General features: G+C 52.7%; 2 protein-coding genes across 3 annotated transcripts in view; both read left to right on the top strand.

Annotated features, from left to right (window-relative positions):
• Positions 1-1,493: 1,493 nt before the first annotated feature.
• On the top strand, positions 1,494-21,919 carry MMP2 (matrix metallopeptidase 2). Its single transcript, XM_047078420.1, has 12 exons — positions 1,494-1,740; positions 2,684-2,832; positions 3,839-3,967; positions 4,203-4,376; positions 6,795-6,968; positions 7,810-7,983; positions 9,655-9,810; positions 10,996-11,131; positions 13,288-13,424; positions 14,518-14,677; positions 18,957-19,066; positions 21,021-21,919. Exons 1-12 carry the CDS (start codon positions 1,589-1,591, stop codon positions 21,122-21,124), a joined length of 1,755 nt encoding a protein of 584 aa, XP_046934376.1. The 5' UTR covers positions 1,494-1,588; the 3' UTR covers positions 21,125-21,919.
• Positions 21,920-24,116: 2,197 nt separating this feature from the next.
• The window catches only part of LPCAT2 (lysophosphatidylcholine acyltransferase 2), a 72,035-nt gene continuing 71,534 nt past the window's right edge, over positions 24,117-24,617 (top strand). For both annotated transcript variants that reach the window (XM_047078421.1, XM_047078422.1), the window contains exon 1: positions 24,117-24,410. In XM_047078421.1, coding sequence (XP_046934377.1) covers positions 24,240-24,410 — 171 coding nt within the window. In that variant the 5' untranslated portion in view covers positions 24,117-24,239. The remainder of the gene's footprint in view (positions 24,411-24,617) is intronic.

Raw genomic sequence — 24,617 nt, forward strand, 5'->3', positions numbered from 1 at the left:
GGGGCTGAGGACCCCTCCGGATGTTCCTTCCCGCCTTGGAGACATCTGCTCCTTTATTACTTCAGCTACCCCAGAAATCTCATTCTCCTTCATCCTGGTCCCCATCCTGCCCAGGACAGGACTTTGGTCCCCTCTGGTCACCCTAGGTGCCCCTTCTCAGGATGTGATAACACCACTCCCATTTCCTACATATAGGCCTCTGTCCCAGCTGGGTAAGTGGGTTGGGAGACCTTATATTTTTAGGGGGCTACTTTTTTTACAAGGATCTGGAGCTGGCCGGCTTGTTGACGTGGCTGTTGGTTGGGGGTGAAGGTGAGCTTTGTAGCACTGACAAAGCTACCTGGGTCCCCACACCTCCTACAGCACCTGGAAGTCCGTGTTGCCCAGAGGCAATGCAGTAGGAGGCCTGAGAAGCCTCCTCTAGACTTAGACTGGTTAGGTTCACATCAGAGAGACTCTAACAACTGACCTGCTTAGGCAAGTGACTTAAGTTCTCAATCTCACCTGCTTCCGCAGACAAGATAATAGTGATGCTTGTCTCAGGGCTAAGGGGGAAGTAATCCTAGACACCTTGAAGGGTTCCTGGCACACGGTAAACATTCAATAAGGGATAACCTTTGTTATCATTCTCATTATCACTATTATTATACCCTCTATGTCCCATTCCTAACTGCTCCCCAAACAAGGTTAGGGCCCCCGTAATAAGGTATCCCGGCTGTCTTTACAACACAGATCACATATTTAATATTGCACCCACTATGGTCTATCAGCCTCCCCACACTGGGATCTGAACCCTGGAGACTAGAAACATCTGTCGTGTTCACCAGTTTATCCCCAATAATACTGGCACAGGGCTGGGCACATGGCAGCCGTCAAAAAAACATTTGGTGAGGAGACAAATGAGCTGGTCGGTCCCTGCGACTCCCCAGGGGTCTGTTTGGTTTAGGCCTCGGTTAGGGCAGAGCTGACTGCTCAGATCCGGAAAGACAAGATGATTTTCTTTTTTGGAAATGACAGATCTAGGATTTGTACCCAGGTCTGTCTGCGACTGGAATCCGTGCACATAAGCCATGAAACTCCTTACAAGAAAAGCGAAAGAACAATTTGTATGTCATCAGCCGTTAGGTAAACTAAAAGAGATGACAGAGGAGAAGAAGAGGGGCAGAGAGTTAGAGTTCCGAGTGTGGACCCAGGAGCCGGATTGCTTGGATCTGAATCTAGCTCCTCCGTTCATGAGCTGTGGGATCTTAGGCAAGTTTCTTAACCTCTCTGAGCTTTAGTTTCTTCATCTGGATGATGGGGATGGTAACAATAACCATATAGGGCATATAGTAAGCACTCAACACGTGTTGCAAGCCATGCTTTACAGCTTTGATGTGACTCAACCAGTGGGTCACAGAGCTGATTGGGGAACCCGGGATTCTACCCAGTGCTGTTGGATTCCCTGACTACCTTGGTCAGTATTGTGCCATCCTGACGTGGCTGCTTGCCTCCGGGTGTTCCTGTCTTCCAGCAATATCTGAACACCTTCTACGGCTGCCCCAAGGAGAGCTGTAATCTGTTCGTGCTCAAGGACACACTAAAGAAGATGCAGAAGTTCTTTGGGCTGCCCCAGACGGGTGACCTTGACCAGAGCACGATTGAGACCATGCGGAAGCCTCGCTGTGGCAACCCTGATGTGGCCAACTACAACTTCTTCCCCCGCAAGCCCAAGTGGGACAAGAACCAGATCACGTACAGGTGCCAAGGCAGGGCCCCTGGGCCGTGGGGACAGTGGGTCTCCGGGCCTTGCTTCTCCCTTCTTGGGGACCCAGGGGGTATCCAGCGAGGGGCCTGGAATTCTTAGGAAATGGAGTCAGATGGACCACAGCTTGAATCTCACAATAATAGCCTTGGGGCATCAGCCAACTTAGTTTCTAGTGCTCTGAGCCTTGGCTTTCCAGTCTACAAAATGGGGCTAAAACACAACCTTCCTAGTAGGTTGTTGGGAACTAAGCTTGGTCATAAATAAAGGGGATTTCACAACGTCCAGCATACGGTAAGAGCGTAGTGAATGCTAGTCGTTCGTCACATTATATGCACTGTTATTACGATAATACGTTATTATTATTAAGTGGGGGCGTTGGAGCAGGTGGAGGGAATTTGATGATTGGTTGCTAATTGAGTTTTATATGATATTAAAGAGTTGTTATAACTGATTGTGAACTGGGCTGCGAGCGTTGCTCTGTCTGGCTCGTGCTGGATTCCAAGGGGGAGATCTCTGCCTTGTGCCCCTTAACGCGTTATTCATGCCTCCTCGCCCGCCAGCCAGAGGTGAGGAATGAGACTTCTGAGCCAGGGCATGGAGGCATGGGCTGGGCTAGGGCTCCACAGAACCCCGGGGCATTCTGGGTGGGCTGTTCTCCCAGCAGGCTCTGCTCAACACGCACACACATATACCTGCCCGTGCATCCAGGCTCATACACGCTCGTATGTGCGTGCAGAAGTCTATGCACCCCTCACCTGCTTAAGCACACACTCGCACACCTGTACTCATGCGTGCACATCCACACACGTTCAGGCGTGGTCACACACACAATTGCATATACACACTTGCACCTGTATGTCCATGCTCGTGTGCATATGCACACTCACATTCCTTGGTACACACAGGCACACTCACAAGTGTTTCTATCTCCTCCAGGATCATTGGCTACACGCCTGATCTGGACCCCGAGACAGTGGATGATGCCTTTGCTCGTGCCTTCCAAGTCTGGAGTGATGTAACCCCGCTAAGGTTTTCTCGTATCCACGATGGAGAGGCGGACATCATGATCAACTTTGGCCGCTGGGGTAGGCAGAAGAGGGGTCAGCAGGGGGCCAGGGTGGAGACCAGGGGGGCAGTCTGGCCATTAGAGGGGCACCGGAGTCCTGAGCATAGCTTAGACAGGAGAGTAGAAGATGTAGACACTGGAGAGCCACGCTGATGTGGGGGCAGGTGACATGACAGGGGGGTGTGCCCTGAAAGCAAGTGGTCTACCTGCACTGCCCAGCATGGTGGCCACTGGGTACATAGGGCCGTTTAAATGTAAATAAAACCTAAAATTCAGTTTCTCGGCCACACTGGCAACATTTCAGGTGCTTAGTGGCCACAGGACATTAGTGGCTACTGAATTGAACAGCACAAAGAATATCCCCATCATCACAGAAAGTTCTACTGGCTAATGCTGGGGGGACACTGAGCAACTCCGGATGTGAGGGTGGCTCAGAAACAACGGAGCAGTGTAGACGCCAGAGTAAGCGGGATAGAACCTGGGATCAAGGACACCATGTGGGTTGGCCTTGTGAACACTGGCGGTAGTGTAGACGTGCAGGGAGGGAGCGTGGACATTGTGAGCGGCGTTGTGACAGTGTTGACGTGTGGGTGGATGGTGCGGACCTGGGCGGCAAAGTAGGCATGAGGGCTGATGTTGTGGATCTTGGTGATGGTGTGACTTGAGGGTAAGCGCTAGGGCCAAAATGGCAGGGAACGTGGGGTAGGTGATGTAGACAATGGTGTAGAGGTGGGGACAGTGAGTGAGTGGTGAGGACGCCGGTGTGGCATGTTAGTCTGTGTGTAGGTGTAACGTCGTTAGTGAAGGTCTGTGGTAGAGATACCATATAGACTTGAGGGGTACTGAAGACCGTGGGATGGTGACGATCAAGTTAGGAGCCCTCTGCGGAGATGCCGTGTTCCCGGTGCCGGATAACCGTACCGGGACAGGGAAGGGGACAGACGTTAGGGCCGCTGTAGGACCGTGGTCTGGGCGTGGCTGGGTGTGGCCGGGGCAGCTAGAAGCTGAGACCCACTGTGTTGCAGAGCACGGAGATGGATACCCCTTTGATGGCAAGGACGGGCTCCTGGCTCACGCCTTTGCCCCGGGCCCTGGCGTCGGGGGAGACTCCCACTTTGACGACGATGAGCTGTGGACCCTGGGAGAAGGGCAAGGTGAGAAAGTGAACATCCGCACGCCCGGGTCTCCTCCCCAGTCCTCCACGAGCCTTGCCGTCCCTAGCAACCAGGACCGTGGCTTCCTTGGCCGCCGTGCGCACCTCCATCTGCTCCGATGGGACCGGAGAGACGGCAGGGGGAGGGAGGTCACGTAGCCCGGTGAGTCAGAGTCCCGGTCTCCAAAGAAGGGCCCGGAGAGGCTCACGCTCCATCCACCCCCTGCTGCCCTCAGTGGTCCGAGTGAAGTACGGGAACGCCGACGGGGAGTACTGCAAGTTCCCCTTCCTGTTCAACGGCAAGGAATACACCAGCTGCACGGACACGGGCCGCAGCGACGGCTTCCTCTGGTGCTCCACCACCTACAACTTTGAAAAGGATGGCAAATACGGCTTCTGCCCCCACGAAGGTGAGCGTCCACCTGGCCCCGGGGTTTCCACCTCAGCCTCCACCTTCCCAGGCTCCCCACTACCCCCTGCGCTCCCCACCCCCCCAGGCCGGACGCGGCCAGTGTGCCCCACTTCATTCGTTCGTTCAGGCCCTACCAGCCTCATCTGAGCCACTGCTGTGTCCTTCTCATCGGCACGATTACCTACGTAATACTTGCAGGAAATCAGTTGTTTTGTTTTGCCCTTAGCAGAAATACTTGCGAAATCACAGGTTTGACGTGCTGGTTATTTTTTTTTTTTCTAATGTGAATGAGAACGAATTTAGAATTACTAACATGCCCAGTGGTCCTCCGGCCAGAACTGGGGATTCAGGGACACGAGGAGAGGCTGGGGGGGGGGGTGTGGATCGGAAGCCTAGCAGTGGGATTCAGAGGCGAGACTCAGACACCGAGGCCGGTACCCAATCTGGCTTGGGGACACCAGCCCTGGGAATTTCAGCCATCGTTTCCGGTTCTGATGCTGACTCTTCCAGTGTGTGTATGTGTGTGTGTGTGCGCGCGCGCGTGCGTGTGCACAGCTGCGTGCACACGTCTGGGTGTGGGACTGTTCCATGTGCCTCTCGGGGTCTCTGTCTTCCCTTTCTTGTGTCTGCATCTCTGTGTCTCGGCAAAGGCATTAGGCTTGACTCAGTATCTTTGTGTTTTTGCTGATGCTTGTGACAAAATGTTTAGATATTTTGAAGCCATGTAGAGCAAGGAGTTTCCTTAAGGGCTAAGGGTATTGACATAACACACCCAATCCTGTTTTAATAGATCCTTCATGATGACACACACTTCATAACCAGAAATCACAAAAACAGTGCGTATACATCTCAAAGCTCACGCGATAGTTTGTATTAAGTAAGAGTTCAAGTCACTGACCATTAATAAGTCAAATTTTTAAACAAAGATATTTTATGTCTCTGGCATTTCCCACTAGGGATTCGAGCAGAGATAACCTTGCCATGTGTCAGTCCCTGTGATTAGAAGAGAATGCCTTGATCATGGAAGTGGAAACAGCTGTAATTCATAAGTTTGGTTTTTCCCTGCATCGGACATTAGCCATTTACTTGGTGTTTAGCCAGATTCAAGTACATACAACATGCACGTGTTCGGTCTTGGGATAGAGGTTCTGGTTACTCAGCCCCTCCTGACTGCTGAGTCAATGATTGCTTTTCTTCATCCTTGTTGGGGGCAGGATCTGAAAGGGGATGGGGGCTTCCTGGGTGGTAGAAATGCAGCTGTTGGGAGACCAGAGACAGAGGCTGGCCTCCCTCAAGGTTAACACGTTGCCTTTCCCTCCCTGAGGCCACCAAGGCGTCTGGCTTCAGTTTTGGCTCTTTCCTTGGTCTCCTTGTTTCTGGCATTGCGGGGGGAAGGTCTCTTGGTTGGGGAGAGGGGAGTAGTGAGGATATGGGACCCTGGTCCTGTGGTCCCTGGCCCCCATTTTGGCCATGGTGGAGTTAATGAGGGCTGATGAGGTCACCTCTGGCGCCGTTGTGCACAGATGGTCCTTGTTACGCACTTGTGGTTTTGCTAGTTGGCAATTTCAGAGATACACCATTTTGTAGCTTTGGGGGTGGATGAAGGCATGGGGGAGCAGGGGGAACACCCAAGACAGACAAGCCCAGACTCTGACTCCCACTCTCCCCAAATTCCCCAGGCATAACCTCTGTCTTGGGGAGGTCAGAGCGGGAGCTCGGAGTGCATATTAGAAGGTGTCTGGAGATGCCACCTCTCTTCCATTCTCCCCCTCCTTTCCTCCTCTCTCTCCTACAGAGACCACAGGAGGGCCATCCAGGAAAGTGCCTGGGGTTGAAAGGGAGGTGAAGCTTTCTCTCTCTCTGTCTCTGTGTGTGTGTGTGTGTGTGTGTGTGTGTGTGTGTGGCAAAGGGTGTGAGCAAGAGAGAGATGACCATGAGCAGTTCCAGAACCAGCCTTCTCAGAACCTCAGTTTTCCTTTCTCTCGAATGCAAAGATTTGTGGTCCTGCCGACCACCATGGATGATATTTTTAGCAATCTGCATGGCTTGGGCACAGACCAGGCAGAGTGGACAGTCACCTTGGGGTTGGGTCAGGGGCAAGGCTCTGGAGGCCCCATGCTGTGTGCCAGGTTTTAACCATTTCATTGGTGGGAGGAGGGGTGGCCCATAAGGTCCCAGGGGAGGGATCGAGGTGGCTGGGGAGGCAGGAGTACCCTCCAGGGGACCAGAGGAGCAGCAGTTCAGCTACCAGCATAGACGGGTTTTAACATCTTAACGATGCTGTATCTTCGCTGGTGTGAATTGGCAGGTTGGCCCCCAGCCAGCCCTGCGCCCACGCAGGTGCTGAGCTCATTCCCGGTTGGGCGGTGGGTGGCCTCTCACATTCATGCTCTCTCCGTCTCTCCCTCACCCCCAGCCCTGTTCACCATGGGTGGCAATGCTGACGGACAGCCCTGCAAGTTCCCATTCCGCTTCCAGGGAACATCCTACGACAGCTGCACCACCGAGGGCCGCACCGACGGCTACCGCTGGTGCGGGACCACGGAAGACTACGACCGAGACAAGAAGTATGGCTTCTGCCCCGAGACCGGTGGGTGTCTCCACCTCTGATGGAAAAGTCTGTCCTCTGGTAGAAAAGCTACCAGAGCCCCCTCCCCCTGTCCGGGGCAACTCATCAGAGTCCTTAGCAGCTGGTACAGCATGAGCACCAAAATCCGAACAGATGCTGATCAGAACAATAGCCAGTTCAGCCGAAATGGTGATCCCTAATGTCAGGCCAGCTCAGGACCCTCTGTGAATGGCCCACCCACTCTCAGCTTCCTAGTAATCGTTTCTCTCTCTCTCTCTCTCTCTCTCTCTCTCTCTCTCTGTCTCATCTTGAAGTATGTCTTCCCTGCCTTTCTTTGCTCTAGTCTGTGCCTCTGTCTTTTGGCTTCTGTTTTTCAGTAAGGACTCCCTTCCTCCCTCCCTCCCTCCCTCTCTTCCTCCCTCCCTCCCTTCCTGATTTTCACTGAGCACCTGCCTTCTGCAGGAGACACAGGTAGGTCTTCTACAGGAGCCCGCATGATGGAGCTCACTGTCTAAGTATGCTGGCCCCGTTGGCTGTGCCCAGCACCCTTTGCCTCTGGTCCCCTCCAGCCTCATCCACGGGAGGCTAATAAAGCTCTGGAATCTGGCTGCGTGGGTTTGACGCTTCCAGCAGTATCTGCTCAGGCAAGTTTCTTAATTTCTCTGAGCTCCAGTTTCCCATCCACGAAATGGGGGTGACTTACAGTCCCTACTGCACAGGGTTGTAGAGACGTGCTTGCACCAGTGCCCAGGGCTGAAGCGGGTGCTCCATAAGCGTGATTTGTTAATGTCCGCATCGTGTGGTTCCCTGGTGGTGGCCTCAGATGCCTTACTGCCCCCGACCCATGTCCCTCGCTCCACAGCCATGTCCACTGTTGGCGGGAACTCAGAAGGTGCCCCCTGTGTCTTCCCCTTCACCTTCTTGGGCAACAAGCATGAGAGCTGTACGAGCGCAGGCCGCAGCGATGGGAAGATGTGGTGTGCGACCACAGCCAACTATGACGATGACCGCAAGTGGGGCTTCTGCCCTGACCAAGGTACAGCGCTCCGCCCGTTGGGCAGAAACACCAGATGCTGCCCCGCCCCTGCACTGGAAACCTTCCTGGGCCCCCACCCACCTCTGGCATAGACATCACCCCCAGACACCCACCTGTGCTGGCAGACACACTGCTTTGGCTGAGGCCCTGCCCATCCGTGGAGATGGCACTCTTCTCCTCCGCCTTGACCGCCCCATCAGGCGGGGCTATGGCTATGCAAAACATCCCAGTGCCGAGCGCAGGGTAACCTTGTTCCAGAGAATGATTCCCCTGCAAGGCATTCCCCTCCAGTGAGGGGCTGACTGCAAGGAGCTGGGTGGGCAGGAAAAGAGAGGAAAAACAGGAGGAGCGTCATCCGTTCTCTAACACCACCCTCCAGGTAGCACAAGAGAGTCCCCAGAGCCCTCCGTGTCCCATTGGCACCCTCTTTTGCCAAGTTGTGAATGGGTGGGGGGACCTTGACAGTGTGCCCCCCAGGGCTCACAGGCTGGGGCAAGAGCATGACCAGGAGATAGGCCATGACCTTACTATGTGGTCAGTGCAGTGAGCAAGGTGTTTGGGGGCACTATGCCCACTCTAGTCTGCAGGGCCCAGTGGATTGGGCTTAAAGCTCCCTGATGGCTCCAGATGGCCAGGTGAGAGGTCTGGTCCGGGGCTGGCCAGAATTAGATCAGCCTCTTTTTATGTTACTTTTCTTCTTTTTTACTCACAATGGGGTGGTATTTGGGTAACGGCTAACCGACAGAGACTGGCCGAAAGACTTTTTCTTAACCTCTGCCAATGCCACTCTAGGACATATCCTGATACTACCTGCCCTGCTCCAGCTTCTACGTAAAGGTGGGATTCTCCATCTGCTGGAATGGCTTAAGACCCCAGAGCTGTTGTGGCACACTTGTGTTCCAGGACTGTCATAACAAAGTGCCACAAACTGGGTGTCCTAAAACAACAGAAATGTATTCTCTACAAGTCTAAAATCAAGGCATTGGTACGGCCACCTTCCCTCTGAAGGCTGCATGGCCCCAGTCTCTGCCTCTGTTTTTACGTGGCCTTCTATGTATCTTCTCCTCTTATAAGGACACGGGTCACACTGGATTAAGGGCCCACCCTGCTCCAGTGTGACCTCCTTTTAACTTACATCTTAATTTATCTGCAAAGATGCTATTTCCATATAAGGTCACAGTCACGGGAGCTCAGTCTTAGGAACTGAACCTATCCTTTGGGGAGACCCCCCTCATCCTACAGCCTGCCCTCTGTCTGTGGCTAAGCCTGGGCAATCACTCCAAGTGGGAATGGTTGTCATTACTTCCCCTGGGGCAGGAAGGGTGAGCCCAGTCTCTTTCCTCTTCGGAGACCCTACAGTGCAAGTTTTTTGGTTTTTTTTTTTTTTTTTTTTATCAAATGGGACTCCAAGTAGAGGATTTGCAGCTGCTATTTGTTCTTTATAGCACACAGCAGCCGCCCACCATGGGAAGGGACAAAGGGACTTTGGCTGACCCGACTTGGAAGCAATGGGCATAGTATCTCAGTCCCAGAGTATTCGGGAGAAGGAAAAATCAATATGTGCCATTTGCAAGGCTCTCGGCCCTACCATGGGGATGTCCTCAGAACCCTCATCCTCCCTTGTCTCTCTCCCCTTGTCTCTCTGCCCCCCTCCCCTCCTGCGGCCCTTAGGGTACAGCTTGTTCCTGGTTGCAGCCCATGAGTTTGGCCATGCAATGGGGCTGGAGCACTCTCAGGACCCTGGGGCCCTGATGGCACCCATTTACACCTACACCAAGAACTTCCGCCTGTCCCACGACGACATCAAGGGCATTCAAGAGCTCTACGGTAACCCTCCGTGTGGGGCTTCGGGATGGGGGTCTGGGGAGGTCACGCAGCCCAGGATGGAGGTCAGGGCTTGGGAACCAGCAAGGTCCCGTCTCTCCAGGACCGCAGGAGACCAAAGGCAGGAGACAGGAGCGCTGATCAGTTCTGGGGGTATCAGAGCAGCCCTCCAAGGGGACCCCTGGATAGTCCCTTTCCTTTCCAAATAGCACCAGTATTCATGCCCCTCTTGGCTCCCCAGAGCTACTCTGTGAGGTCAGCAGGGGAGAAACTGGCTCTCCATTTTCTAGGTGAGTAAACTGAGGCCTGAGGAAGGTAACTCTTTTGGCCCAGGGTCACCAGGAAAGCAACCAAGTTAGGTTTAGAATCCAGGAGAGGGAGCTAAATACAGAGCTGAATGTCTCAGCGTATGGAAGATCCTGATGAGACGGGGAGGGGACCCAAGGTGTTTGGTTTTCATACCCGATTCTTTTATCTTGATGTGTAATAGGCGTAATTCAACCAGAGCTTGAAAACAGTAATTTATTTATTAATGCTTACGATGAGGCTAGAGTAGGTCCAGTAAGGAAAAAAAAAAAAAAAAAGGTATCAAATGGTCCCGGTGCCCGGACCAAGTCAAAGGGAGAGATGCCAAGTTCAAGTGCATCTGCCCCTCACCCACAGCAAGAGATGGAGCAGGTCTTTACCTCCTTGGACTCACTTTTCTCTTCTTTAAACTGTGACGGGTTGCCACAAGGAACAAAGGGATGAGTGCTTGAGAAGGTTCCACACCTCTGATGCTGGACACACTGGTAGCCGCTGTTGGCCTTGACTCTCTTTTGGGCTTAAGAACCTGAGCTTTGGGTTTGAATCCTCAGGAAGGTCGCTCCACCTTTCTGGGCCTCAGTTTCCCCATCTGTAAAATGGCAGTAATGACGGTGCCTCCTTGCCAGGGCCATGGTGAGGACTGGTTCAAGCAATGTCAGTGAATAGCATTTGTTAAGTACCAACCAGCTGGTTGGGACCCTGGTCTCTCTTCACTGATCTGCCACGTCCAGACATCATCTCTGTGTCTTGCCCGGCCTCACTCTAAGTCCAGAATACTATTTCTTCTGATCCTTAGCAAGTTGGGTGGGCAGCCTTGGGGGCTCAGCGTGGTGGGGAGAGCCCCTGGAGCTGGCGAGAGTCTGAGGTCACGTCCTCCTCCAGGGGCCTCCCCTGACATTGACACTGGCACCGGCCCCACCCCGACTCTCGGCCCCGTCACTCCTGAGATCTGCAAACAGGACATTGTTTTTGATGGCATCTCTCAGATCCGGGGGGAGATCTTCTTCTTCAAGGACAGGTGAGTACAGGAGCTTGCTTCTCGTCCTTGCCCTCTGCCCATGTCCCGTTACCCCAGTGCCCCCAACCTTTGCTTCACAGAATGGCCCGTACAGACAGCTTGTCCTATGTATTGGACAGCCTCCAGATGTCAGTGGCTTACTGCAATAGGCATTTCTATTACTCTTTCCTAGTCTATGGGTCTGCTAGGTGTCTTGGCTTTGGGCTGCGGTTTGGGTTCGGGTATCTTCTGCGTATCACTCAGTCTCCTGGGATTAGCAGCTGCTTGTGGCAGATGACAAACACAAGAGGCCAAATCAAACCACACAAACGCATTTAAAGCCTCCACTCACATCATGTCTCAGAATGTTCCATTGACTGAAGCAAATCACATGGCCAGGCCCAACACCCACTATAGACGGTGGTACTGAGAGGTCACATGGCAAATGTACATGGATGTGTAATTCTGAAATAGGGGTGGAGGGAAGAATTGGAAACAGTAATCCAGGCTCCCACAGGCTTTCTCCTGGAATGGCCTTGACCTCAAATAGCCAAACCATTCTTTCTATGGGAATCAAGGAACCACAGGGGAGAGGTGGTATCCTTTATGCTGTAGATAAAGGCCTCCACTCAATCGATCAAGATCTGAGATTCACCCAGCTGCCCTAGCCCTCCTGGAGAATGGCAGACAGTATCTAGGACTGCATTAAAAGATCTTTGCATCGTCCATCTGTACATACACATATACATACACCCATCCATCATTCATCTATCTGTCCATCATCTATCCATCCATCATCCTTTATCTATTACTAGTCAGTCATCACCCATCCATCATCCATCCATTCATCAGTCTGTCAACCCATCCATGCATCCATCCATCCATAGAGTGTGGTAGGTGACAGAATGAGCTTTGGAGCCAGATTCCCTGGGTTGGAATCTTGGACCTGCTCCTAACGGTTGCATGATTATAGGCAATTTAATTATGTATATGTGGTATGAAGTCCAGAGGTAGGGCTGCCTCCAGGGGCAGGACTCAATGATATCTTTGTCCACAGCCATCCTCCGCGTTGATTTCATCTCAAGGCTGGGTCCCTCATGGTCACACAATGGCTGCCAGTGGCAGCAGGCTTCCTTGCCCACATCCAGCAGGAGAGAGAAAGAGAGAAGTCCCCAGATAGGAAATACAAGTCTATCCAATCTTGTTAGGCTCACATGAATCATATAGCAACTACTGAACCAATAATAATTGCCAGGAAATGCTAATCTCTGATAAGCTTAGACCAGTGGTTCTCAAAGGTTGGCACATATCAGGATCATCTGGAAGCCTTGTTAGAACAGATTGCCGGGCCCCAAGCCCAGGGAATCTGGCCCATAGGTCTCGAGTGGGACCCAATAATTTGTGTTTCCCAGTCCCCAGATGATGCTCATGCTGTTGGTCTGGGGAGCACACTTTGAGACCGGTGGCTTAAGCTAATCGGATTGGGGTTTGGGTCCACCGGTGGGCAAACTTGGATCATGAATACCGGAGTTGTGTGAGGAAGGATGGAAGGGGAAGAAATGGGTAATGGGTGCTGGTACACCGCCAAGAGTGCCTGCAATCTTGTGACATCATGAAGATTTCGTTTTATAAGCCACACAACGTGCTTGGCACTTTGTAGGCCCTCCAGAAGTAATAGTTGTCACTCTTGCCAAGGTGCACGAGTCCATTGCCTTTCAATTCAAGACATTCTGTGAATACCATAAGCCCCTCCCTCAATTGGCTTCTGATCTAATAAAAGATATTTGAAGATGTTTTTAAATAAAAGATATTTAAATAAAAGATATTTAAAAACAACAACAACAACAATCAAACTACTATTCCAGGCACCCAGTGTTGATGATTTTGAGAGACTCAGAGGGACAAGAATATGGTATGGACAGAGGTAGTTAGGGAGGGCTTCCTGGAGGAGGAAGCAAGACAGTGAGCAAAAAAGTGGCTTCTCTGCCCTGGCATCTTGCAGAGGGGGCTCTGCCCATTCTCCAGTCTTTCCAACCTTCCTTTTGCTCTTGGCTCCTTCTCCAAGGGCGTCATCGCTGGGAAGTTTTTGAGTGGGCTTGGGGAGCTAATATTACATGTGGTAATAGCTGCAGAGTGACCCAAGGTGTGGTTTTCTGTGTCCCCTGCCCCAATTCCAGGTTCATTTGGCGAACAGTGACACCACGTAGCAAGCCCATGGGGCCCCTGCTGGTGGCCACATTCTGGCCTGAGCTCCCGGAAAAGATTGATGCTGTATACGAGGCCCCACAGGAGGAGAAGGCTGTGTTCTTTGCAGGTGTGTGGGAAGGGGCCTGCCTCGCCCTCGGCGCCACGGGGGTCTGCACCGTGGTTCCTGTGCACCTGTGGGTGCTCCCTCTCTTTTATGGATCCGTTCTCTCAACCATGACTTCCAAAAGCATGGGATTCATCTGGGAGACTGGCTCAGACACCCAGCATCAAATAGCATTAGCCCACGTGTGAACATTTCATTACCTTTTAATTTTCAATCCTTCTGATCCGTTTTCTAGAAGGAAAATTACAGTTCAGTGCTGGTGCCTCCAACGCTTTCCTAAAGCTAGAGCCTTTGACTGTTTTGAGTTAGAATTTTTTAAAAGGTGATTTCATTTTTAACATTCAAAACTTAGTTCAAGAAAATAAATATATTTTCTATGGATCTCAGGATGAATTCCCTGAAAGCCAAATACTAAGCAAACAATAGTAGAAAAAGTCTCTGTAAGTGGTTAAGAATCATCAAGGTAGCGTCACACGGCTGACATCGGGGAAACCCTGCTCCTTCGACATTCATTTGAACCTACAGCGTGCCAGCGATCCAGCCCGGCCCTCACGGAGCTCACAAGCTAGCGGGGTGGTGGGGGGTGCGGGGAGAGAAAAGCGGGCTGTCAGGAGGAAATGCGGTAAGGCTATGATCATAGGGGAGGGAGGACTGATAGGAAACTGCCCGGGTCCGAGGGGTGGGCACAGGGACTGCCTCCTGGAGGAGCTGAAGTCTTAGCAGCACAAAGGTACAGATTCCGCCAGCCAGCTCCCCGCCTCCTCCGCCCCAGAGTGCTCGTGGGCTGTGATGCAATATTAGGAAAAAGTCTTCATGGTAAGTGCGGCACTTAGCGTGCGTGGCCTGGTGAGGGAGCAAGGCACGCACCCCCCCACCCCCCTCCACTCACCTCCTCGGCCAGGCAACTTCTATAAGCAATTTGTGAAACCGTATATGCGAGTCTTGATTCTGGGCACTGAGCCCGAAGTGAGCAGGACCTTGTGTCCCCGATGAGAATGGGCACGGTGGGGTCCCCGGCAGACAGAGGACGGGAGGGACAGGCCAGCCTGAGGGATTTCAGCACCAGTCACCAACGCACGCTTTGCTTCCACCGCAGGGAATGAATACTGGGTCTATTCAGCCAGCACCCTGGAGCGAGGGTACCCCAAGCCGCTGACCAGCCTGGGGCTGCCCCCTGACGTCCAGCGGGTAGATGCTGCGTTCAACTGGAGCAAGAACAGGAAGACCTACATCTTTGCTGGAGACAAGTTCTGGAGGTAAGGGGGTGGGGCAGAGTAGAAAGGAGAACAGCACAGCCATCTGTGTGGACGAAGAGAAGGCACTGTGTGGTTTCCTGTTTCCTGGGTCAGAGTCGGAGGTTTGGGGCCACGGGTGCCCCCTCCCTCACCTCTCCTCTCCCAGAGCTGCAGGCCCTGTGAGAAGTCCCTGAAGGGATGAAGCTTCCTTGTGCACATTGCTGCTAGGGGTCTGGTCAGAACCTCCTTTCCTCCTCAGAAGTCTTTCGATTGGGCCCATGTCTGTCTGGTGTGGGGCCTCCGATTTGGGAGTGACTCACTGAAGACGAGGGTAATAAAAATAAAGGTAGCAGCTGCGACTAATGACACTGGATGCCAGACATTATTCCAAGGGGCTTTATGAGATAAGTATTGTTATTATTCCCATTTTACAGATGAGGAGCCTGGGGGTCCGGAGAGGTTAAGTATCTGGTTTAAAGTCACACAGTCATGTCGTGGCAGTTGGGATTCGAACCTGGGAATTCTGGCTCCTAGAGACCATGCTATTTATTCTTCCCTATTCTCTATAGTACCTGGGAGAGTGGGGTCCTCAGAAATGGGGGTGGTGTAGGTGGGGGTGGCAGAGGGCAAAATATGATGAAGACAGAGATAGGTCCACCAGTTGCCCGCAGAAGCATCCAGATCAGGCCCCACGGGAAGCAGCAGGCACCCTGTGAAATGTCCGCCACGGGGCCAGTGTCTGTGGGCGCAGGCTGGCAGCGGGCCAGTTCAGAAGGAGGTTACTCACCGCTCTAGGTCATCAAAAGGAAAGGGTTCAATTCCAAGAGGCCATGGTCAGGGCCATGGGTCAGGGAGCCCAGTATCCATGAATGGTCAGTGAAAGGCCACCCGGACTTCCGGAATTTGATTAGAAAGCTTCGCATTTCCCAGACAGGGAAGCTGTGGTCCGAAGAAATTAAATACCTTGTCTACGTTATTTAAATGCAAGTGTGTTGGCCACAGAACCAGGATTGTAACTGCTTCTCCTGGCCCCAAACCCCAAGCCCCTCCACTCTACCCTCCGCGTCATTCAGTCAGTGGAAGGGGTGGTTGGGGCGAGGGGTGGTTGGCACCTTCCTCCTGTGGCTGCTCCCGCATCCGGGCCCTTTGCCGGCCATCCCTGAAACAGTCCTGCTTCCCTCCCAGGCCTCCCTCTCCTCCCCCTTCCCTGCCCTTCCCACCCGCCCTGCCCCCAGCTGCCCTGCATTCAGAAGCTGTTTGCCCGTGTCAGGGAGGAAGTCCAGACATATTGCTAAGATACTTAGCAACTTAAGCTGATGGATATCTCAAGCCTCAAGAAAGAACACGGTCAGCCAGGAAACCTCGGAGCGGGCTTTCTGCCCGTAGGCTCCCAAACACTCCTCTGCACAAGCACGTACTACAAATAGCATCTCAGCGCGGTAGGCGCCCTGAATCTCTAAATCTTAGAATGCGGACAGTGAGCAGCACAGACACGCAGAAACGTGAATCTTCGAACCATAAAGCAGCACTTGTGTCTACAAACCATGGTGTTGGAAGGACTTTTGTGCTCCCCCTCCAGGGCCCCCTGTGTATGTGAACATATAGGACAGATGTAGCCACGTGTGAACGCGAGTGTGCCCAAGCACGCATGTGTACGCACACACACGGACACGCGGGCTGCGGCGGCACCTGGCTGGGATTCGGGCAGAGTTATCTGCTTCCCAGTCCCTTTCTGCAACGAGCCCACCTTCCGAAGCTGGGGTCCAGAATGCACAGGCTGCTCTAGAAGGTCAGTGAAACTGACTTAAAAGCAGCAGAGCTAAAGGCCTTTCTGGAAGCTCTGGACTGGGTTTCCAGAAGACGTAGTCAATGAGCTTGAGACGTTGTTTCTGGAGCCGAGGCTTCAGAGGCCTCAGGGACCTCCCTGCTGGAGAAGGAAGGAGAGCCCCAGATGACAGAGGACAGGCATCTGCTTCCAGCCTGGCATGTCCTCGTCTGTGCTAGGGCGTTCTCAGCCCCTGCTTCTGGAAGCTTCCACCAAGTGCACAAATGTATACTCAGTATCTCCTATGTGCCAGGCACTTAGCTGGGTGCTGGAAGACAGTGGTCAAGAAATAGTCACGCTTTTCCTTGTGGAGTTTACGGTCGAATGAGGGAACTAGATATAAACATGTTTGAAAAGAACAACGATGGCTTCTGTGACAGGCTTATCCCAGGCCTGAGGCTGTGCATTTCACCTTTATTTATCTTTTTAAATGCTCACTTATTTTTGGGAGAAAGAGAGGGAGAGACCCGGGGAGAGACAGAGGATCCAAAGTGGGCTCTCCGTTGACAGCAGAGAGCCCGATGTGGGGCTCGAACTCACAAACCATGAGATCCTGACCTGAGCCGTAGTCGGACACTTAACTAACTGAGCCACCCGGTGCCCCTCACCTTTATTTCTTTTTAAAGGTAGATCCTATTTTAGCCCCGTTTTCCAGGTGTGGAAACTGAGGCCGAAGTACCTCAAGGGTACCCCCGTGGAAAAGCTGGGACAGAAATGTCTGTGTTCTTAACACCTGCTCTGCACTGCCAGTTTCCACAGCGGTGGGGAGGCATGGAGTGTCACAGAGAAAGAAACCTTTTCAGGCAGTGTAGGAACCTGCAGACAGAGAGGAAGACGAAGAGCTTCGGGCCCCTTCAGAGCCAGCACCTTCTGATGCCCTGATGCCTTGTTCTTCCTGGCCGAAAAGAACTTGGAAGCAAATTGGTTCACTTCTCCGAGCCTCGGTTTCCACATCTGTAAAATAGGCTTGCTTCCTGCCCTGCCTACCCTCTGTGGGTAGACTGAGAGAGAAATGAGGGCGAGTTCAAGCATAGGACCCAGAGTCGGAGCCGTTACCACTCTGGGAGAATGTAGTGTTGGGGGCGTCAGAGGGGGTGGTGTGGATGAGGTGCTGGGACTTTGGGCTGAAGACTTGGTTTTGGTAGACCAGGTCACGAGGAAGCATATTAGGTTTTGCAAGAAGTCTTATGATGCAGCTGGGGTTAAGAAGGGCTTTCCCGACGGTTCCCAGGGTGGTGGGCAGAGGGGGAAGTGGAAATGGTGGTTGGTGTGAGGGATGGAAAGGGAAACCCACAGGGAAAGCTATTGTTGGTGTCTAGGATCGGCTGGTCGGGCTGGCCTCGGGGAAGAGGGTCCGCTCTGAGGCCCCACAGAGGAAAGCTCGGCTGTCCCCAAAATGGCATTTGAGCACAGATCTGTCTAGAAAATCAGCTCCACAAGGGCAAGACTTTTATCTTGATTGCTGCAGTATCCACAGGCAGGCAGAGTAGGAGGTCATTAAATATTTAGAGAATAAAGAGTAGGTTGAGTGTAAGTAGAAAAGCAAAGGAATCAAAGTGGCCCCGGCATTTAAAACAAAATCTCCAAAAAAGGAAAACGATGGAGGTATCGCTAGCCAGGAAGAAGACTATGCCAACTAATTCTCAAAGTATTTATCTGGATAAAAGGCACGGCCCAGGATAACTATGTGCCCTGTAAGCTACATCAGGGACGGAGGGGGCGGGAGGCCCGCCCTGTGACTAACAGGGCTTGGATTCGCGTACCACTCATGTAACCTGGCTGTCCCAGATGAGATCATCTCCCAGGATGCGGACGGTCACCTCCACCTGGATGGAGAAGCAGTGGTTTGTCAAAGCCTCTCAGTGAAAGAATGTGGAGGCGGGACCCCATCCCTGGACTCTTAGTCCAGTGCTCCCCACACTGCAGCAGGGATCAGAGTGTGTAAAGGAACTAACATTTCCCAAATACTAAACAGCAGACAGGGAGATAGGCATTTTGCATATGTTATTTCATTTCCTACAGGCGTTAATTAAGATGCTCAATACAACCCATTTTATAGTTGGTGAAGCGGAGGTTCAGAGAGCACCTTGCAGCTGGGGGGCCAGGCAGGCCTGGGTTGGATTACCACTTGGGAGCTGGGTGCACTTTCTAAGCCTCTGGTCTGTAAAATGAGTATTCCAGTAACAACCGTGTCCTGGGATTCTCACAAAGACTGACAGGAAATATATGGAAAGTGGTTAAGGCACTGCTTACACATTAGCAGTAATCACAAGATTGCTTTTATGGGACTTTTAAAGGTCACATAACTAATGAGTAGTCCCTGGCCTTTGACTCCAGCCGGCCGCCTCCCTGCAGGGCTAGGTCTGGTTTTCCAGGCTCAGCCAGGAGCCAGCCGCTGGGCCCTCCCATCCAGGTTGGGGGAGGGCTGGCCTTAAGGGACGCCCCCCCGGTTCCTCATCTGCTGTTTGCTTGCAGGTACAATGAAGTAAAGAAGAAGATGGACCCTGGCTTCCCCAAGCTCATCGCGGATGCCTGGAACGCCATCCCCGATAACCTGGACGCCGTGGTCGACCTGCAGGGCGGTGGTGAGCGGCCCAGCCCCCTGTCCGCTTTCTAGGACCTGCCTCCCCGCCCCCAGCCCCGGGGCCCAGCTCCTCACAAGCACACACTCCCTCATTGTGCAGAGCAGCAAGCGGAGCCCGGGGAAAACAAACCAGCCCCTTCAGCCCAGGGCTGGGAAGGCATCCAGACCCCTGACCTCTGCTCACTCAGCTGGCTCCAGGCAGTAAGACCCAGAAAGGCCCCTCACAGCTGCAGGGCCTGGAGCCAGGGAAGGGGGGGGCAGGAGGCCTGCTGGAACAAGAAACACGGGCTCTGTGCCCTGGATTCATTCCGGGGTTTGGTCCAGGCCCTTTCAGGTTCCACAGGAGGCCTTGTGACTGCCTCCCATTAGCAGAAGGATGGCTCCATTGGAGACAGGACAGACTTTTGTCCTGCCCTCTTGCTGATGTGGCAAAGTTCTCCCACTCAACTCAATCTGCCCCCGGTCCCTTGCTGAATAAAATACAACCCCGTATCAGCAAGGGATAGAATTTGGAGTTTGAAAACCGTATTCTGAGGAGGCTTCTGTGAGGTCTGCAGGGTCCTGGAAATGAGTTCAGTTGGCTTTTTACAGGAGGTTTCAATTAAACTCCACAAAGATTTCTTTGGAGCCCCTATCATATGCTAAGCACATGGCCCTAAGCTCCGGTGGTGAAAGATCTCACATGTCCAAGAAAGAGCAGCACATAATCTAGGGATTAGGTTAAGGATTGTCTTCGAGAGTAAACATCTATTGAACACCTACTGTGTGCCGGCCTTTTGAAAGAAGGAAATGAGATCACGTACGTCAGGAATCGCACATTTTTTTTCTTTTTTTTCAAAAATTTTTTTTTTTTAACGTTTATTTATTTTTGAGACAGAGAGAGACAGAGCATGAACGGGGGAGGGGCAGAGAGAGAGGGAGACACAGAATCAGAAGCAGGCTCCAGGCTCTGAGCCATCAGCCCAGAGCCCGATGCGGGGCTCGAACTCACGGACCGTGAGATCGTGACCCGGGCTGAAGTCGGACGCTTAACCGACTGAGCCACCCAGGCGCCCCAGGAATCGCACATTTTAAAGCCGGTAGGGGCCAGGCCAATAGCACGAATGAATGAAGCAGGCAAGGCATACAGTGGGGAAGGGTGAGGTCTGAGGTGAACCAGAAGGCACTTGGCTGATTTACAACCACCTTCTTCTGATGGCTGCTGCAAGAATGGGGGCCCAGTATCGTTCAGATAGTCTAGCTGTTTTAAAAGGGAGCAAGAGGGGCGCCTGGGTGGCTCAGTCGGTTAAGCGGCCGACTTCAGCTCAGGTCATGATCTCACGGTCCGTGAGTTCGAGCCCTGCATCGGGCTCTGTGCTGACAGCTCAAAGCCTGGAGCCCGTTTCAGATTCTGTGTCTCCCTCTCTCTTTGACCCTCCCCTGCTCATGCTCTGTCTCTCTCTGTCTCAAAAATAAATAAACGTTAAAAAAAAAATTAAAAAAAAAAGGGAGCAAGAAATGTGTATTTTCATGTGAAATTTCCAGATGTTTGTACGCTGGCAACTCATTCAGAACAAAACAAAACACAGAATCTGTGTAAGCCAAACAGCCAGCTGTCGGCCTGAAAGGCCTGGGAGCCTCCTCATTTGCCCCCTCTGGGAAGTGCTTAGTTTGTGCCTGTGCTCAGTGGAGCACGGTTATTTACATTAATAATAGCATGTATTAGCCGATTTAATCCTCGCCCAAAGGTCTAAGAGGTCCGTATCTTCACCCCCATTTTACAGATGAAGAAACAGGGACTCAAGAGAGCTTAGTTCCCCAGCCATTCCCCTTCCTCCGGCCTCAGAGGTTGGGGCGGGGTGGGGGGGTCTTCTCTGGTTTAAAGGCTTCTTCCCTACGGGAGGCTCCCAGGACCCTCTCATGTGCTATAATGTCCGAGGATGGGGTGGTCACCACCTCCCTTTGTCTCGTCCCAGGTCACAGCTACTTCTTCAAGGGCGCGTATTACCTGAAGTTGGAGAACCAGAGTCTGAAGAGCGTGAAATTTGGAAGCATCAAATCCGACTGGCTGGGCTGCTGAGCCGTCTCTGGCTTCTCCAGGCCCCGCGCGTCCATGTCTTCTGCAAAACCAGGCCCTGAGCGCCAGGGAAGGACCCGGAAGGGCCTGGCAGCCTTCAGCTCTGTAGTTAATCAGCATTCTCACCCCTACCTGGTAATTTAAGATTCTGAAGGGTGGCTCTGCCCTGTGCCCCAGGAACGGTGCTGCTTGTACCCCTGCCAGGTGCCCTCATCCCCCTTCCATACCCCACCAGCCCTCCAGAGCCACCCCCAAAGAGATGCTTTGATATTCTCAATGCAGCCCTGCCTTGGGCTGCCCTGGTGCTGCCACGCTTCGGGCTCTTTCTCCCTCCACAACTTTCTGTGGCTTACAGCACCCTCGGAGCCAACAGAGAGAGACTGTCTCAAGAGGGCACTGGTGGCCCGACAGCCCAGCCTGGCACGGGGCAGTGGGACAGGGGCATGGTCACGTGGCCACCCTGCACACCTGGCTTCTCACTGCCGGACGCCTTAGGACCTCTTCTACGTTAGCAGTTTGCTTTGTATGCACTTTGTTCTTTTCTCTCGATCGACTTGATTGTTCCACTTTGAATTTCTTGACAGAAGGACTTCAGGCTGTCTGAAGTCACTCCATGATGCATCTCAGCCCACATAGTGATGGTTCTCTTGTTCACTCTGTTTAGTACGTCCCTGACCCCATCACTTCCTCCACTGGCTGGAGGAAAACCAAGCCATGGCTCCCGCTCAGCCCTCCCCCACCTTCCTTCAACAGTTCCCCATGGGAAATGTCAACAAGTATGAATAAAGACACCAATGGAGTGGCAGTGTTTGCAGGGTTTTTTTTGTTTGTTTGTTTTTTGTTTAATCTGCAGAGCCTGGAGAGGGGCTACAGACCCCGGCAGAAGAAGAAACTTAAAAAGTCTATAAATCTCTGCTCCCTACAGGGCCCGGGTGACATTTGCGGCAAAGGTCAGAGCTGCTAAAATAAAGAGCAGGAGACCCTCCAAGTGGGTGAGCTGGAGTCCCTCTGTCCTGAAGGAAGAGCCTTTGAAATAGCACTGGTTCTGCCACTGTGCTGGGAGGGTCTCATTCAAGGTCCCCTTCCTTTCTGAGGCTCAGTTTACTGCTACTGAACCACAAAAACGCCCCTCCATTAATAGAGTGCTTACTATGTGCCGGGCACTTGACATGCAGCATTTCATTTAACCTTTACAACAGCATACAGAGGGGGAGGCTAATGATTAGCTCAATTTTTACTGATGAGGAAACAGGCCCAGAGAAAAGCAACTTGCCCAGGGTACCATAGCTATCAGGTAACAACCCAAGTCAAGGCCAAAGATGACCTAGAGAAAGAGCTCTAGCCCCAGCCCAGAATCTCCACCAGCAGCATTACCCTCTACTGCCCCCAAAGCCACCCTAAGTAAACATAACTAAGGGAGAAATAAAGTGGGCCTTCAAAACACAGCTTCTATTAATGTTTAAGCTCTTTATCTCTCCTTCCCACCAAGTTGCCCACCCCTAATCCTTCTATATAGGAAGCTTGGAGTTGCTGGGAAACGAATTGAAAGCCTGGGATTATTTCGGAGGCCCTTTCTGGCTCTGACAGACTGGTTGCTTCAGGCCTTTCATGGTGAGGCTGGTGGTTGGACAGGACTCTCTAGAGGTGACCTTTGTGGCCTGGGAGTCATCTTTTCTCCTATGGCCTGCCCAATGGCTCAGGTCCTTGAGGGTCCTGAAGAGATAGCCTTTTGTGCAAGTTCCTGGCTAAAGAGACACAAGGGACTGCCAGCCCCTACTTGAAGACCCCCGAGGCTAAGGAAGCTTACATCATGACTATAATACACTATTATTAACATGCTCTGTTACACTGAGAACATTCTGCGGCTCCACAATGTAATACCTAAAAGGGGCCATTTCTTGACTGCTTTCCTATGAACGCTACATGTTTCATTTTGTTTTCATTGTTACTACAACTTTATGGAGTAGAAATTAATTTTTTCCCATTCTTAGATGAGGGTACAAGCTCAGAGGTTAAGTGAGGAGCTGAAGGCCACACATCTATCCGGTAGGGTTGGAAGATTCTGAGATTATGCAGTAGCTAAGTGTGAAACACCAGCTGTCCCAGGGTCCTGATTCGGATTCTCACCAGGCCCTCTAGGCTGGTGTGAGTCGTTGACCAGTAATTATAAGTTACCATCTCCAGTATTTGCTTGTCTGCACCCAAGGTTTGACCACCTGGCCTCAGGTCCTGGGAAACTGTCTATCTTCCCCAGCCCCACCACTACTCATATAGTTCCAGATAGGCCCTTGAACTTCCTCAGGGTAAAATAGAGCCATGGCCTAAGTTATTTCCCTTTTGGGGGCCAGGTTCCTCACCAAGCGTGGAAGGCAATAGTTGGCAATCATTGTCTTTTTCTATTAACAACATTGGGAAAGCTCGATTTTCTTTTGGAGAACCATCTTCCACTGTTGGCCCATGTTTTGAGGGGAAGATTCCACTCCAGGTACCAATATCTCTGTTGTCATGACTCTTTCAGCTGTAACTGGCAAACATCCACCTCAAACTGGTTTAAGCAAAACCGAAACATATACCAGAAATTAAACACATAAAACAAAACCCACCCTGGATATACTAACTCACTTAAATGGTACATCCTAGGGATGGCTGGATTTGGGTTCTGTTTATCTGAGTTCTGTTTATCCCATTTTACAGAAGGGGCCAACTGAGGCTCCTGGAGCCAGCGATTACGCCAACAGGCCCCGTAAAAGAGATTGGTACTCCAGGTGGGCGTGACCCTCAAGCAGAGAACCCTGCCTAAACTGTCTCTCATTGGGGTGCCCTGCTCTGAAGGAGAAACTTTCGGGGCGTGGGGGGGTGGGCGGAGTTATATGACCAAAGAGGAAGAGCCAGATACCTAAAGGGGTGGGGCTAGCGCTCAGGGGGCGGAGCCAGAGCTGGGGAGTTCAGAGCCAGGGGCGAGGCCGGACGGCCTCTAGGTGACTCGCGCCTGCGCGGTGGCCCCGCAACAGCGCCGCGGGCTGGGACTCCGGTGAAGCTCCCCCTAGGAGGTCTCGACGGGTGCTCGCTCCGGCGTTTCGCGACCGTCGCTGGGTCCGGTCCGACGCCCTGCTGAGCCATGAGCAAGTGCGCGGAGGCGGCGGCGGTGGCGGCCACGGTGCCGGGCGCGGGCATGGGGCAAGCCGGGCTGCGGCCGTCCATGGTGCCCCGCCAGGCGTCCTTCTTCCCGCCGCCGGTGCCCAACCCGTTCGTGCAGCAGACACGGATGGGCGCGGCGAGTCGCCTCCAGGTGAGGGAGCCGGCGGAACAAGGGGCGAGGAGGAGGAACAAGGGGAGAGGCGTGGGTCTGACGGTGAAGGCAGAGGTAGGTGAGGGGCTTGAGGCCGAGAGGAAGCAGATCGGGGGGAGGGGCGTGGATCTGACAGGGGAGGCGGAGCCAGGAGAGAGAGGTGAGGGATGTGGGTCTGAGAGAGGAGGCAGATCCAGGGGAGGGGTG

This window comes from Lynx rufus, unplaced genomic scaffold, assembly GCF_022079265.1.
Source record: "Lynx rufus isolate CCGP_SWC_20201006 ecotype Redwood Valley unplaced genomic scaffold, mLynRuf1.p SCAF_16, whole genome shotgun sequence".
In the NCBI taxonomy this organism is placed as follows: Eukaryota; Metazoa; Chordata; class Mammalia; order Carnivora; family Felidae; genus Lynx; species Lynx rufus.